General features: G+C 44.3%; 1 protein-coding gene across 3 annotated transcripts in view; it reads right to left on the reverse strand.

Moving 5' to 3' along the window:
• The window catches only part of NEK10 (NIMA related kinase 10), a 419,159-nt gene that overhangs the window by 245,033 nt on the left and 159,916 nt on the right, over positions 1–14,210 (reverse strand). For all 3 annotated transcript variants that reach the window (XR_012230919.1, XM_073568458.1, XM_073568451.1), the window contains exon 16: positions 7,869–7,933. Coding sequence is in view for 2 of the 3 variants with exons in the window: in XM_073568458.1 (XP_073424559.1) it covers positions 7,869–7,933 (65 nt within the window). In the remaining variant the exon portion in view is untranslated. The remainder of the gene's footprint in view (positions 1–7,868; positions 7,934–14,210) is intronic.

A 14,210-nucleotide genomic window follows, 5' to 3' on the forward strand; every position in this document is an offset into this window, starting at 1 on the left:
AGGACAGAGAGCTGGGTGAGAGATCGCGCTGCGGCGAGGGTGCCGGTGGGAGGTGGTAACAGCTGGCGCCGCCGGAGCGGAGGCGAGGCCGGGCACGGCCGAGAGCGTTACAGTACCCCCCCTTTACATCCCCCCTTTCTGTGATTGGCCAGAAACCTTTTCAATATTAGGGGGGCGTTGATGTTTTCTCGAGGCTCCCAGGACCTCTCCTCAGGGCCAAACCCCTTCCAATCAATAAGAAAGAGGGATCTCCCCCTGACCTTTTTCATGGCTAAAATGTCCCTTATTTCAAAGATGTCATCCGAGCCAACAGGCGAAGGAGGGGCAATGGAGACCGGTTGGAAACGATTCAGAACTACAGGTTTCAGGAGCGAGACATGAAAGGCGTTGGGGACCCGGAGTGAAGCCGGCAATCTCAGTTTATAAGCCACTTCATTGATGCGTTTTAGCACCTTGAAGGGGCCGATGTAACGAGGACTCAACTTATAGGAAGGAACTTTCAAGCGGATGTGCTTGGTCGAGAGCCAGACCTTGTCGCCAGGATGGTACGGAGGAAGGTCCCTTCATCTCTTGTCCGCATGTTTCTTGATTCGAGCACTGGCATTCACGAGGGACTCTCTGGTCTCCCTCCAAATCTTTGAAAATTCTATGGCGAGAGCATCAGCTGCGGGAACTCCTGATGACGTGATAAAGGGCAGTGGAATGCCCGGATTGCGGCCAGAGACCACAAAGAACGGAGATTTGGTGGTCGACTCACTGGGGTGGTTGTTATGGGCGAATTCTGCCCAAGGTAGAAGTGAGACCCAGTTGTCCTGATGAGCATTGGCAAAGTGACGCAGATAGGTTGTCAGGCCCTGATTTATCCGTTCCACTTACCCGTTGGTCTGTGGATGATAAGCAGAGGAGAAATCGGTGGATGTACCCATAAGTCGGCAGAGAGCCCTCTAAAAGCGAGACGTAAACTGAACCCCACGATCAGACACAATTCGTAGGGGGAGACCATGTAACCTGAAGATCTGGTGGATCTCGGCCGACTTCGGAGCTGACGGCAATCCGGCCAGGGGGACAAAATGAGCCATCTTAGAGAAGCGGTCCGCTACGACTAAGATGGTGGTGCAACCGGCTGAGCGAGGCAAGTCAGTCACGAAATCCATAGCAATTTGCTGCCATGGAGCCTCCGGAACAGGCAACGGATGGAGAAGGCCGGAGGGAAGGGTCCTTGGGACCTTGTTCCGAGCACAGGTTGTGCAAGAAGCAACATAATCCACCACGTCTTGGCGGAGGGTGGCCCACCAGTAATAACGGGCGAGAAGCGAGAGGGTCTTCTTGGTCCCGACGTGTCCAGCAACCTTGGAGGAGTGCCCCCAGCGTAACACCTCCAGACGCTTATTCCTAGGCACGAAGGTCTTGCCTGGTGGAGGGGCAGAAAAGTTCACAGGGGCCACAGTGATCATTTTGGTAGGCTCAATAATATATGATGGACCCTCGTCCTCCTCAGGCGACTGTAAGGACTTGGAGAGTGCATCCGCCTTGACGTTCTTATTGTCGGGCCGGAAGTGCAGCTTGAAATCAAACCGAGTAAAATACAAGGCCCATCTGGCCTGTCTGGAGTTGAGCCTCTGTGCGGACTGCAGATAGGCCAAATTTTTGTGGTCCGTGAAGATAGTAAAGGGATGCACCGCCCCCTCGAGCAAGTACAGCCATTCTTCTAGAGCCATCTTAATGGCCAGCAATTCCCGGTCTCCAATGGAGTAGTTGCACTCTGCAGGTGAGAAGGATCTGGAAAAGAACCCGCAGGGCACCAGTTGTCCTGAGGAGGCTTGCTGAGAGAGAACCGCCCCAGCTCCGGTGGAAGAGGCGTCCACTTCTAGAACAAAAGGCCTACTGACCACCGGCCGATGTAAGACCGGCGCTGAGGCAAAGGAGCGTTTTAGCGCCAGAAAAGCGTCTTCAGCCTCGGGAGACCAGCTGTTTGGCTTAGTTCCTTTATGGGTCAGGGCCGTGAGGGGTTCGGTCACCGTGGAAAAATGCGGCACGAACTGTCGGTAATAATTCGCAAATCCAAGGAAACGCTGGATGGCTTTTATACCGACAGGACGGGGCCACTTGAGTACCGCAGAGAGTTTCTCGGGATCCATCTTTAGACCGGAGTCTGTGATAATATACCCCAAGAAGGGTAGCGAGGTCTGTTCGAAGAGACACTTCTCAATTTTGGCGTAGAGGTGATTCTCCCGGAGTCGGTGCAGAACCATGCGTACGCTTCTCCGATGAGAGGATAAGTCAGGCGAAAAGATAAGAATATCATCCAGGTATACTACTACGCACGAATACAGGAGATCCCGAAACACTTCATTAACAAACTCCTGGAACACGGCTGGAGCATTGCAGAGACCAAACGGCATGACCAAATACTCATAATGGCCATCACAGGTATTGAAGGCCGTCTTCCACTCATCCCCTGCGCGGATCCGGATCAAATTGTAGGCTCCCCGTAGATCCAGCTTCGTGAAGATCCGAGCCCCTCTCAGCCGGTCGAACAATTCCGGAATCAGCGGGAGCGGGTATCGATTCTTAACCGTGATATTGTTCAGGCCCCGATAGTCGATACATGGTCTGAGGGATCCGTCCTTCTTCCGAACGAAGAAAAAGCCTGCGCCTGCTGGGGACGCGGATTTCCGAATAAACCCTTTGGCCAAGTTCTCCTGTATGTACTCAGTCATGGCCGTGGTCTCAGCTGGGGATAAGGGATACGTTCTCCCTCTGGGCGGCGTGGCTCCGGGAATCAGGTTGATGGGGCAGTCATAGGCCCGATGCGGGGGCAGGGAATCGGCTTCTTTTTTACTAAAAACGTCGGCATACGCGCAGTACGGTGCGGGAAGACCCGGAAGATTGGCTGGCATAGGCAGGGAACGAGGAAGAAGGATGGGCAGCAAACAACGTGTGTGGCAGGAATGACCCCAGCGTAGGATCTCCCCAGAGCGCCAGTCGATGACTGGCTCGTGCAGCCGGAGCCAGGGTAATCCCAAGAGGACAGCATGGGACAAATTAGGCAGGACATAGAAGGCAATTCTTTCAACATGAAGCGCTCCAATTTGTAGGTCTACTTCGGCCGTAACCATGGTGACGAGCTCGGGAAGAGGTTTTCCATCGACGGAGGTGATAGCACGCGGATCCTTTAAGATGACCACCGGAATCTGGAATTTATCCACCTCATCTTGCCGGATAAAATTACCCGCCGCACCCGAGTCCACATACGCCTCTACAGATCTGCGCTCCCGACCTGAAATAATTAAAGCTGAAAGGGTAAGGGGCAGAGAGGAATTATGATCACCTAGGGAGACCCCTCTTACCTGACCTAGGTGGAGGCGTTGCCCGGTCTCTCCGGACAGGTGCGCACAAAATGATTGGCTCCACCGCAGTACAGGCACAGTCCGTTCGTCATCCTCTCCCTGCGACGCTGCTCAGTCAACCTAATCCGATCTACCTGCATAGGCTCGGGACCGGTACTAGTAGAGGGAGCTGAGGAGCGCGGAATGGGCGCTTGATACAGCCTGAAGGGTCTGCGCTCCCTAACCGATTCTCGAGCGCGCTCCAGAAACTGCAGGTCTATGCGCGTGGCCAGGGATATGAGATCCTCCAGGGTGGTTGGGGTATCCCGACCGGCAAGTTCATCCTTAATTTTACTTGAGAGGCCTCTCCAGAAGGCCCCCACAAGTGCCTCATTATTCCATCCAAGTTCCGACGACAAAGTCCGAAAGCGGATGGCGTACTGTCCCACCGTAAGAGACCCCTGGCGGAGGTTAAAGAGGGCCTCTGTAGTAGACTCTAAGCGTCCGGGCTCGTCAAAAACTTTGCGGAACGTTTCCAGAAAGTTTTGAATACTAGACACGACAGGATCGTCCCTCTCCCATAGAGGATTCACCCAGGCCAGGGCTTCTCCCTCAAGATGGGAAACAATGAATGCCACCTTGGAGCGATCAGTGGGGTATTGTTGGGGCAAGAGCTCAAAGTGCAGTCTGCACTGATTTAAAAATCCCCGACATAGCTTAGGATCTCCGCTATACCGGGGAGGCTTTCCCAGTCGGGGGGGGCGGAGACGAGGCTGCGTCCCTGGGAGGGGTAGCGGCGGCCGCGGCGGACTGCAAGGCAAGCAGTCGGTCGTCAATGGACGCCATATAACCCAAAATGTGGGACTGGGCATCGCGCTGCTGCGCGAGCTCCTGCTGAAGGCTGACTAGGAGGGGGGCGTGCCCTGGGTCAGAGGTTTGCAGAGCAGACAACCGGGTGTCCATGGACTTCATGAAGGACATTATCCGGGTCTGATTTTCACGCAGGAACAGCAGTTCCTTCTGCGTAGCGGCCGCGGCACCGGCGGGGTCCATGGCCTGAGGATACTGTAGCGGACAGGGAATGGACAATGTCCGAGAGTGGACCCTCTGGGTCACGGATCTGGAGCCCCTGGGTCGAGCGCCAGGTGATGACCGACCCCTATACACGGATCGTTAGGGGCAAAACCGCAGAGGACAGAACCGTGACAGTCGGTACCAGGAGGGACGGCTCGGGGACACGGAGCAACAGCGAGACCAAGAACACTGGAAAGAGGTGTAGAGAACCCGAGCAGGGTTGTAGGATGAGGAGACGGCAGGCAGCCGCTACTAGTGGGGACACAGGAGGAGGCACCGGAGCAGAGGGAGTGCACACTAGGAGGACACAGATGGAAGTACAGGGACGGGTTACATACGAGACCTAGGAAGCGGGAAGAGGGAGAGACAAGGAGAAGGCGAGACAGAACAGAGACCAGCAGGGAGCGGAGGCGAGCCCGGGCACGGCCGAGAGCATTACACCTCACAGCTCACAGTGTATGTCATACCAAATGAGAATCGTGACGCCAAAAGGAACTGGCCAAGGAGCTCAGAGACAGAATTGTGGCAAGGCACACATCTGGCCAAGGTTTCAAAAGAATTTCTGCAGTACTCAAGGTTCCCAAGAACACAGTGGCCTCCAGAATCCTTAAATGAAAGAAGTTTGGGACCACCAGAAGTCTTCCTAGACCTGGCTGTCCTGCAAAACTGAACAAGCATGGGAGAAGAGCTTTGGCGAGAGAGGTAAAGAAGAACCCCAAGATCACTGTGGTTGAGCTTCACAGATGCAGTAGGGAGATGGGAGAAAGTTCCACAAAGTCAACTATCAGTGCAGCCCTTCACCAGTCAGTCCTTTATGGCAGAGTGGCCAGATGGAAATCTCTCCTCAGTGCAAGACATATGAAAGCCCACATAGAGTTTGCTAAAAAAAAAACACACATGAAGGACTGCCAGACTATGAGAAATAAGATTCTGTAGTCTGATGAGACAAAGATAGAACTTTTTGGTGTTAAGTCTAAGCAGTATGTGTGGAGAACACTGCTCATCACCTGTTTAATACAGTCCCAACAGTGAAACATGATGGTGGCAGCATCATGCTATGGGGGTGTTTTTCAGCTGCAGGGACAGGATGACTGGTTTCAATTGAAGGAAACATGAATGGGGCCATGTACAGATATACTGTATATCCTGGATGAAAACCTCTTCCAGAGTGCTCTGGACCTAAGACTTGGCCGATTGTTCACCTTCTAACAAGACAATGACCCCCAACACACAGCTAAAATAACAAAAGAATGGCTTCAGAACAATTCTGCGACCATTCTTGACTGGCCCAGCCAGAGCCCTGACCTAAACCCAATTGAGCATCTCTGGAGAGACCTGAAAATGGCTGTCCACCAAAACTCACCATCCAACCTGACAGAACTGGAGAGGATCTGCAAGGAAGAATGGCAGAGGATCTCCAAATCCAGGTGTGAAAAACTTGTTGCATCATTCCCAAGAAGACTCATGGCTGTACTAGCTCAAATGGGTGCTTCTACTCCATACTGAGCAAACGGTCTGAATACTTATGACCATGTGACATTTCAGTTTTTCTTTTTTAATAAATTTTCAAAAATTTCTACATTTCTGGGTTTTTTTTCAAGATGGGGTGCAGAGTGTACATTAATGAGAAAAAATGAACTTTTTTGAATTTACCAAATGGCTGCATTGAAACAAAGAGTGAAAAATTTAAAGGGGTCTGAATACTTTCCATACCCACTATATGGTTACTATCTCTGATCTTTTTTTCACTCTCCTGACCCCTTATAAGAATCACAGTTTCCATATGCTCTAGTTGATGAACTTTGAGTCATCTACATTTGTCACTTATTACCTATGTATGTAACTTTAGTACTTGGTGCTACATGCTCCCATGGATGATATTCTTGATGGACAGGAACACCGCTTTCTTATTGTTCCTCACTTATTATAAAACCTATTTTGTAATGTTGTTTAATTCTCTAATTATGTATTATTAAATACATTTTATCTTTTATTCTATTCTGGTGGTTTATGGTTTATTCTTTGTATGTACAGTAAAAGCAGGTAAATAATCTAGCTTTAAGTCCCCTAAGTAGACTAACCGGTGCAGTAAAAAGTGAGAAAATAATGTTTTAAAAATGTAAAAAAAAAAAGTTCAAATCACCCCCTTTTTGCCCCATATAACATAAAACAATAAAAAATACACATATTTGATCTTGCCGAGCTTAGAAAAGTCTGATCTATCAAAATATAAAATAAATTAATCTGATCAGTAAACGGCATAACAAGAAGAAAAAAATCTAAATTCCAGAATTATGTTTTTTTTTGGCTGCCGCAACTTTGCAATTAAATGCAATAAGAGGCAATCAAAACATCATGTATCAGTAAAGATGTAAGGGCACAAGATCCAGATCTGAAAAATTGAAGACATTACAGGTCTGGAAAAATGACAAAAGCCATATACAAATTTAGTAATTATTTTTCATCACTTAAATAAAAAAAAAAAACATACATGTTTGGTATCTGCATAATCTCACTGACCTGGAGAATCATATTGTCAGGTCAGTTTTACTGTATAGTGAACATCGTAAATAAAAACAAAAAACAATTATGAATTGTATTTTTTTTGCAATTTCAATGCACTTGGAATTTTCTTTCCATTTTCCAATGCATACATAATAAAAAGAATGGTGTTATTCAAAAGTACAAAAAAACGAAAATAAAAACGTTATGACTCTTGAAAGAAGGGGAAGAAAAAATGAAAACAAAAGAATGGAAATTACCCGGTCATGAAGGGGGTTGACTGTATGTAATCAGTCACACCAATACCATCACAAAATAGATAACCTACCTACCTCTCAATTCTTAAAGCTTACCTATGATTTCATATAACATTTCAGAATAATCTGCCTTGTGTGTGCACATGAAGATTCTTTCTAGACATTATATGGCTTTTGTCCTGTATTTTTCACCAGTTTTTCCCCCTCTGAAGGCTCTAGCTCTAATTTTCAGTCCTCTCTGATCTAGTGGGAGAATGTTAGCTATCATCATATCTCTCATTCACAGTACACAGAAAGATTCCTGTGCTTTTTTTTTCTCTCTATGGCACATGTTCAGAAGAAGCATCAATATGGAAGACACTTTATAGCGGCATTATACAGTGGTATTGAGCTTTGCGGCTGTGATTCCAGCACTGTAATAAGGTATAATAGTTTCTTGGAGCTGCAGCACAAGCCTGTGTGTGTTTCACTGTCAGGAGTGCTCCAGATTCATCCTCCCCTTCCTTCTCCATAGAGCATAATATGAGGTGCAACTTGAATCTTCAATATGCTGGCAGTCCATCTAGCTTTCACCAAGATATACCTGAGCTGTTTTTCCAGAATAGATGGTGAGTTCATAAGGCAGGTGAACTTACATATGTTCACATACTATTGAAATCAAGCTTATTACCTTTGTTGTATTGTATTCACAGTATGCATACTGTACCTTTTGAACAGATCTCGATTTCTTTCCATGCTAAAGAGAAATCTTAATGCTCTGAACGCATAACACTGTGTGAAAAAGAAGAAAAAAAGACAGAGGAACTAAAATATTTATGCCCATCCACAAACACTATCACCCAGCAGGATCCTTCAGGATATTTCATTGCTACCAAGTATGGTATTTATTTTGCATACTCTATGATCTTAGGCCATCTGGCGGTACATCCTCAGTGTGGAGATCTGCTGCCAGATGGCATTACAACCATCATACTTAGTCAAATTGAATTGCAAGTTAAATATTTTGAAATGTTTATGACAGTGATAATTTTAATGTATACAACAATTTCATGTTCGTTCTCATGTATCAGACTATCAATAAAGGGATAATGCAGGTTTTTCTAAATTGACAAAGTCACGGAAAACACTCTTGGGTAAGCTATAGGAAGAAAGGTAGAAATAAAACTTAAACATTTAACTAGAATTCATTTGTAAAAAGAAACATCTACTTCTCCAATACAATTTTTACAAGATGCGAACTCCATAAATTGTGTCCAAGTGGGTTCAACGTTGGGTAGACCTAAATGCCTAATGCAAACCTATTTTAGGAGTATGTGTTTATCCAGGAAAGCAGTTACCCGATCATTTCTCAGCCAGTTACAGATACCACGGGAAGCCATCAAATTAACAGTCAGAACAAAAAGCCGAATTAGAACGGAGAGTAGTGCACTTTATTATATAAAGATCAAACACAAGAACCAGTAATATCCAAACCTAAATGACACAAAATATCACTAACGAGTCAGTTACTAGTCTATTTTGATCAATAAACAAAAAAGCAAAGGGAATTTACAAGAGAAAAATCTAAACCAAATTATTATTTATTATGGCCACCCTTTGACTTTAAACAGTGTGAATTCTTCTAGGTACACTTGAACAAAGTACATATAGTTCTAGTAACCAATTATACTGTACTAGTGATTATGATCATTATTTTTACATGTACGCTGAAACAGTAATTAACAGAAACAGAAACAACTGTGTGGGACAAAAACTAGGTGAGGAACAGCCAAACTCTGCTGTAATGGTGAGCTTGTGGAAGACATGTTCATATCACAGGTCATTCACTGTGGCAAGAAAAAGCATAGCAATGAGATACAATGTAGTTATACTGCATCAGCAAGTAATGGAAGATGTCCAGCAGTGCCATTAGCTTAGAACTGACAGCATTCAGTGGCATCCAACTAAACCCACCTACTGTTCAGAGAACTTTGGCAAACAGTGTTCTTCATAGAATAAAAGCAACCAAAAAGCTATATATTCTACATGGAAACAAGGCGAAAAAATTCAACAATGCTTAAAACATAGGATCAGGGGTGTAGAAAATGGCGGCAGGTGTCACGGCTCCAGGACTTTAAATAACAGCTCAGTCATTCAGTCTGGTGCAGGGAGCAAGCTGTCAGTTTGTTGATTGACAGTTCGGCCGTCCATCTGAGACTGGAAGGCGCTGACTGTCTCCAGGTGCACATTGTCCCAGGTGATCTGCTATCCTGGTATTCTGACCTCAAGACGTTACCTGACTACGCCTTTGTCTCTTACTTCTGTTTATGACATAAAGGCTAGGTTATGACTCCTTGCTTCTGACCTTGGAATCCTCAACTACCCTGATTCTCAGCTTGGCTGTGAAAAGTGACGCAGTGTCACACCAGGTATGTTGTGAATTCTCTCTCTGGCTTCCCTCTGGTGATTACTGAAGATAGTGGAGCTGGTCAGATTGAGAGTTCTCTTTCTCGGCTTCCTCTGGTGGTTACTGGAGGTAGTGGAGCTGATCTGATTGACAGAGGCTCGCCGCCTGATAATGAGGAAGACAATTGGAGATCTGGGGTTTCTGATTGGGATTTAAGACAGCTGACTCCCTCTATCCCTGCTGGTGATTTTCTTCCTGTGCCTCCTGAGGTCTGATGTCTCCTGCTCTTTCCCTGCATGTTCAGCTAAGTGGTTCATTTGCTATTCTGTTTGCATTTGATCTGGTTTTGTTTATCTCTGCTTTGTGCGGGTCAGCTAGCTCCGGCTGGGGCTGTGCTGAATCACCGCCTATATGTTACTGCATGTGCCAGTTTGTTTTGTCCCCTTTTATATTGGTCTTTTTACTTTGCTTTCAGAATTTACCAGAGTGCTCATATAGTGGGGGGCGAAGTCGTTCAACTTCAGTGTTTTTGTGCATCAGACGTGTTGGATTTTTTGCAGGGTTTTTTGCGTGATTGCAGACAGTGTCTTTGCTTTCCTGTCCTGTCTAGTCAGTGTGGGCCCCATCGTTTGCTCATCCTATTTTTCTGCCTGCGTTTGTGTTTTCATCTTGTCTCACCGACAATATATGTTTGGGGCTATCTATTCCTTTGGGGTCTGCTCTGGGGCAGTTTAGATTTCCCCTTTCTTGCTTTAGGCTTAGTTAGCTCTCCGGCTGTGCCGAGGCATCTAGGATCATTGTAGGTACGCTCCACAGCTACTGCTAGTTGTGTGGACAGGATCAGGGGTCTGCATCCGCTTAGTTACCAACCTCTCTGGTTTTCTGTGGCTTAGCCTGGCCTGCTATCCTCCTCAGTGACCCATTCATAACACAGGTGCTCTGTACTGATAAGTCAAAATTAGAAATATTTGGCTGTAACAACAGTTTGTCTGCCAAAGGGATAAAAAGTAGTACAACAATATGTGTCCAGCAATGATAAATCCCACAAGAGAAAGTGCGGACGGCACCGCTGTTACCTTAAAATCGCTGGTGATGTGCGGCAAACAGAAGACCAACAGCTGAGGATCCCGGGTGCAAGACTTCGTAGTAATCAATCCGTGAATCCAAACAGAGGAATAGTCGCACTCATCGAGATAATTCAATCACCAATTTATTGACATATAAATAACATGTCAGGTCGGGGGAGTGACAAAAGGAGTGCACAAAGGCTGACAACGGCCGTTTCGCGCTATGCGAGCGCTTCAACGAGTCAAACACTGGAAGGAAGTGACGAGTTCAAATAGGAAACACTTCCCTCCACAGCTGCTGTCTAAGTGACTTAAGTGAAATTAAAAACATGTGGAGATACACACAAACAAATAGAAAACATGAATTCAGACACACCGCCTAGGCGGTAAAAAACATTCAGTTACATCGAGAGATAATCGCATTATAAAACATATCAAAAAGAACAACCATCAAAATTGCACAGGAAGATACTATTCCAAAAATTCTCTACAAAAAATTCCTTAGGGGAAAAAAAACCTTTTCTTCCTCTCATAACAGAAACACCCTCTTTTTTAGAAGACTTCGGGACTGAAAAAGCAACTTCTTTATATACCCTTTATATTTTACTACAACGGATAGCTAAAAACCGTGCAATATCACCCTACAATCTCATAACCAAGAAAACTTACAAATGGAAAACCAGCTAATATGAGGAAACAATTACATATCAAATTCAACCTTTATCCTATATGATTTAAGAAAAACATCCAATATATCTAAGATATATAACAACCATTTGACAGAGCTAATAATACATAAGTTGCATGCAAAAAACGCTACCATGTGTACATGGACCTGGATTGTATGCATAATCCCCATATAAAGATGGTAAGATTAAACAGCCGACCAGAAAACGGACAATATTACTCTAAAATAAGGCCATATTTATACTCATCACCAATCATGTTGTCACAGAAAAAACATATGTACGACTCAAATTTCAACAATGATACTCCACTTTCTAGACACCGCCTATACGACTCCTTACAAAAAAATGGCCATGTCTATCCTATCATTGAATCCTAATGGTCCTGTTGCCTGTGTATTCATAATCCATCTCGATTCTCGTCTTAACAATATTTTATTGAGATTCCCTCCCTGTGGAGGTAATACCACCTTCTCAATCCCCGCAAAGGAAAGAACATTAGGATCCATTCCATGTACATCTCTAACATGGCTAATTAAGAGCGGGACTCTTTTACCTGTTATAATAGATTTAAAATGTTCCCGAAACCGAACGTATAATGGGCATATGGTTTTACCTATATAAAAGAAACGACAAGTACAAAAAATCACATAAACCACATGATCCGTTTTACATGTAATCAAATCTGAAACTACATGTTTCACTGCACCCATCTGCAATGTACAATCAGTACAATGAAACTTGCAGTAGGAACAATGTCCACACCTATAATTCCCTTGGGGCATTCCCCTACTCAGCCAAGTGTCTTGTTTAGTTACTATTTGATTCTGAACCAAAATGTCTCTAATTCTAGTGCTACGTTTACACGAAATAAGGGGCCCTCTAGATACTATATCACTTAAATCCCTATCTTGTTCTAAAATATGACAATTTCTTCTAATGGCTGATCATATCTGGTGATCCATGGGACCATAGCGGAAACAAAAAGTGAACCTCTTTTCTTTTTAAGTTCGCCCTTGGTGTTGAGGCATAACTCCCCTCTTTTTATCCTTAAATTGGGATTTCACTTTTTCAAGTGTGGTGTCTAACAGTGATTCAGGATATCCCCGTTGTCTAAATCTATCATACATTTCTCTTGATTGTCTATCAAAACCTTCTAAGGTATTATTCAACCGAAGGACCCTCAGAAACTGACTGTATGGCAACGAATTCACGGTATGAGGATGAAAACTGTCATAGCGTAATATAGAATTGGTAGCTAACGGTTTCCTGTAAACAGACGTACAAATGCTATCCTCTTTGATTTCCAACAGTACGTCTAAGAACTCCAACTTCATGCCACCAAAATTATATGTAAACGCCATATTCATTAGGTTCACTTTATTCAAGTAACTAACAAAATCCTCAAACAATTCCCTAGAAGCATCCCATGGTCCGCCATGGTCCCATGGTTCACCAGATATGATCAGCCATTAGAAGAAATTGGCATATTTTAGAGCAAGATAGGGATTTATGTGATATAGTATCTAGAGGGCCCCTTATTTCGTGTAAACGTAGCACTAGAATTAGAGACATTTTGGTTCAGAATCGAGTAGTAACTAAACGAGACACTTGGCTGAGTAGGGGAATGCTCCAAGGGAATTATAGGTGAGGACATTGTTCCTACTGCAAGTTTCATTGTACTGATCGTACATTGCAGATGGGTGCAGTGAAACATGTAGTTTCAGATTTGATTACATGTAAAACGGATCATGTGGTTTATGTGATTTTTTGTACTTGTCCTTTTTTTTATATAGGTAAAACCATACGCCAATTGTATGTTCGGTTTCGGGAACATTTTAAATCTATTGTAACAGGTAAAGGAGTCCCGCTCTTAATTAGCCATGTTAGAGATATACATGGAATGGATCCAATGTTCTTTCCTTTGCGGGGATTGAGAAGGTGGTATTACCTCCACAGGTAGGGAATCTCAATAAAATATTGTTAAGACGAGAATCGAGATGGATTATGAATACACAGGCAACAGGACCATTAGGATTCAATGATAGGATAGACATGGCAATTTTTTTGTAAGGAGTCGTATAGGCGGTGTCTAGAAAGTGGAATATCATTGTTGAGATTTGAGTCGTACATATGTTTTTTCTGTGACAACATGATTGGTTATGAGTATAAATATGGCCTTATTTTAGAGTAATATTGTCCGTTTTCTGGTCGGCTGTTTAATCTTACCATCTTTATATGGGGATTATGCATACAATCCAGGTCCATGTACACATGGTAGCGTTTTTTGCATGCAACTTTTGTATTAGCTCTGTCAAATGGTTGTTATATATCTTAGATATATTGGATGTTTTTTCTTAAATCATATAGGATAAAGGTTGAATTTGATATGCAATTTTTTCCTCATATTAGCTGGTTTTCCATTTGTAAGTTTTCTTGGGTATGAGATAGTAGGGTGATATTGCACGGTTTTTAGCTATCCGTTGTAGTAAAATATAAAGGGTACATGAAGAAGTTGCTGTTTCAGTCCCGAAAGAAGTCTTCTAAAAAAGAGGGTTTCTGTTATGAGAGGAAGAAAAGGTTTTTTCCCCTAAGGAATTTTTTGTAGAGAATTTTTGGAATAGTATCTTCCGGTGCAATTTTGATGGTTGTTCTTTTTGATATGTTTTATAATGCGATTATCTCTCGATGTAACTGAATGTTTTTTACCGCCTAGGCGGTGTGTCTGAATTCATGTTTTCTATTTGTTTGTGTGTATCTCCACATGTTTTTAATTTCACTTAAGTCACTTAGACAGCAGCTGTGGAGGGAAGTGTTTCCTATTTGAACTCGTCACTTCCTTCCAGTGTTTGACCCGTTGAAGCGCTCGCATAGCGCGAAACGGCCGTTGTCAGCCTTTGTGCACTCCT

The sequence above is a fragment of the Dendrobates tinctorius genome, unplaced genomic scaffold (genome assembly GCF_039654945.1).
Source record: "Dendrobates tinctorius isolate UK_male_01 unplaced genomic scaffold, ASM3965494v1 ptg000005l, whole genome shotgun sequence".
In the NCBI taxonomy this organism is placed as follows: domain Eukaryota; kingdom Metazoa; phylum Chordata; class Amphibia; order Anura; family Dendrobatidae; genus Dendrobates; species Dendrobates tinctorius.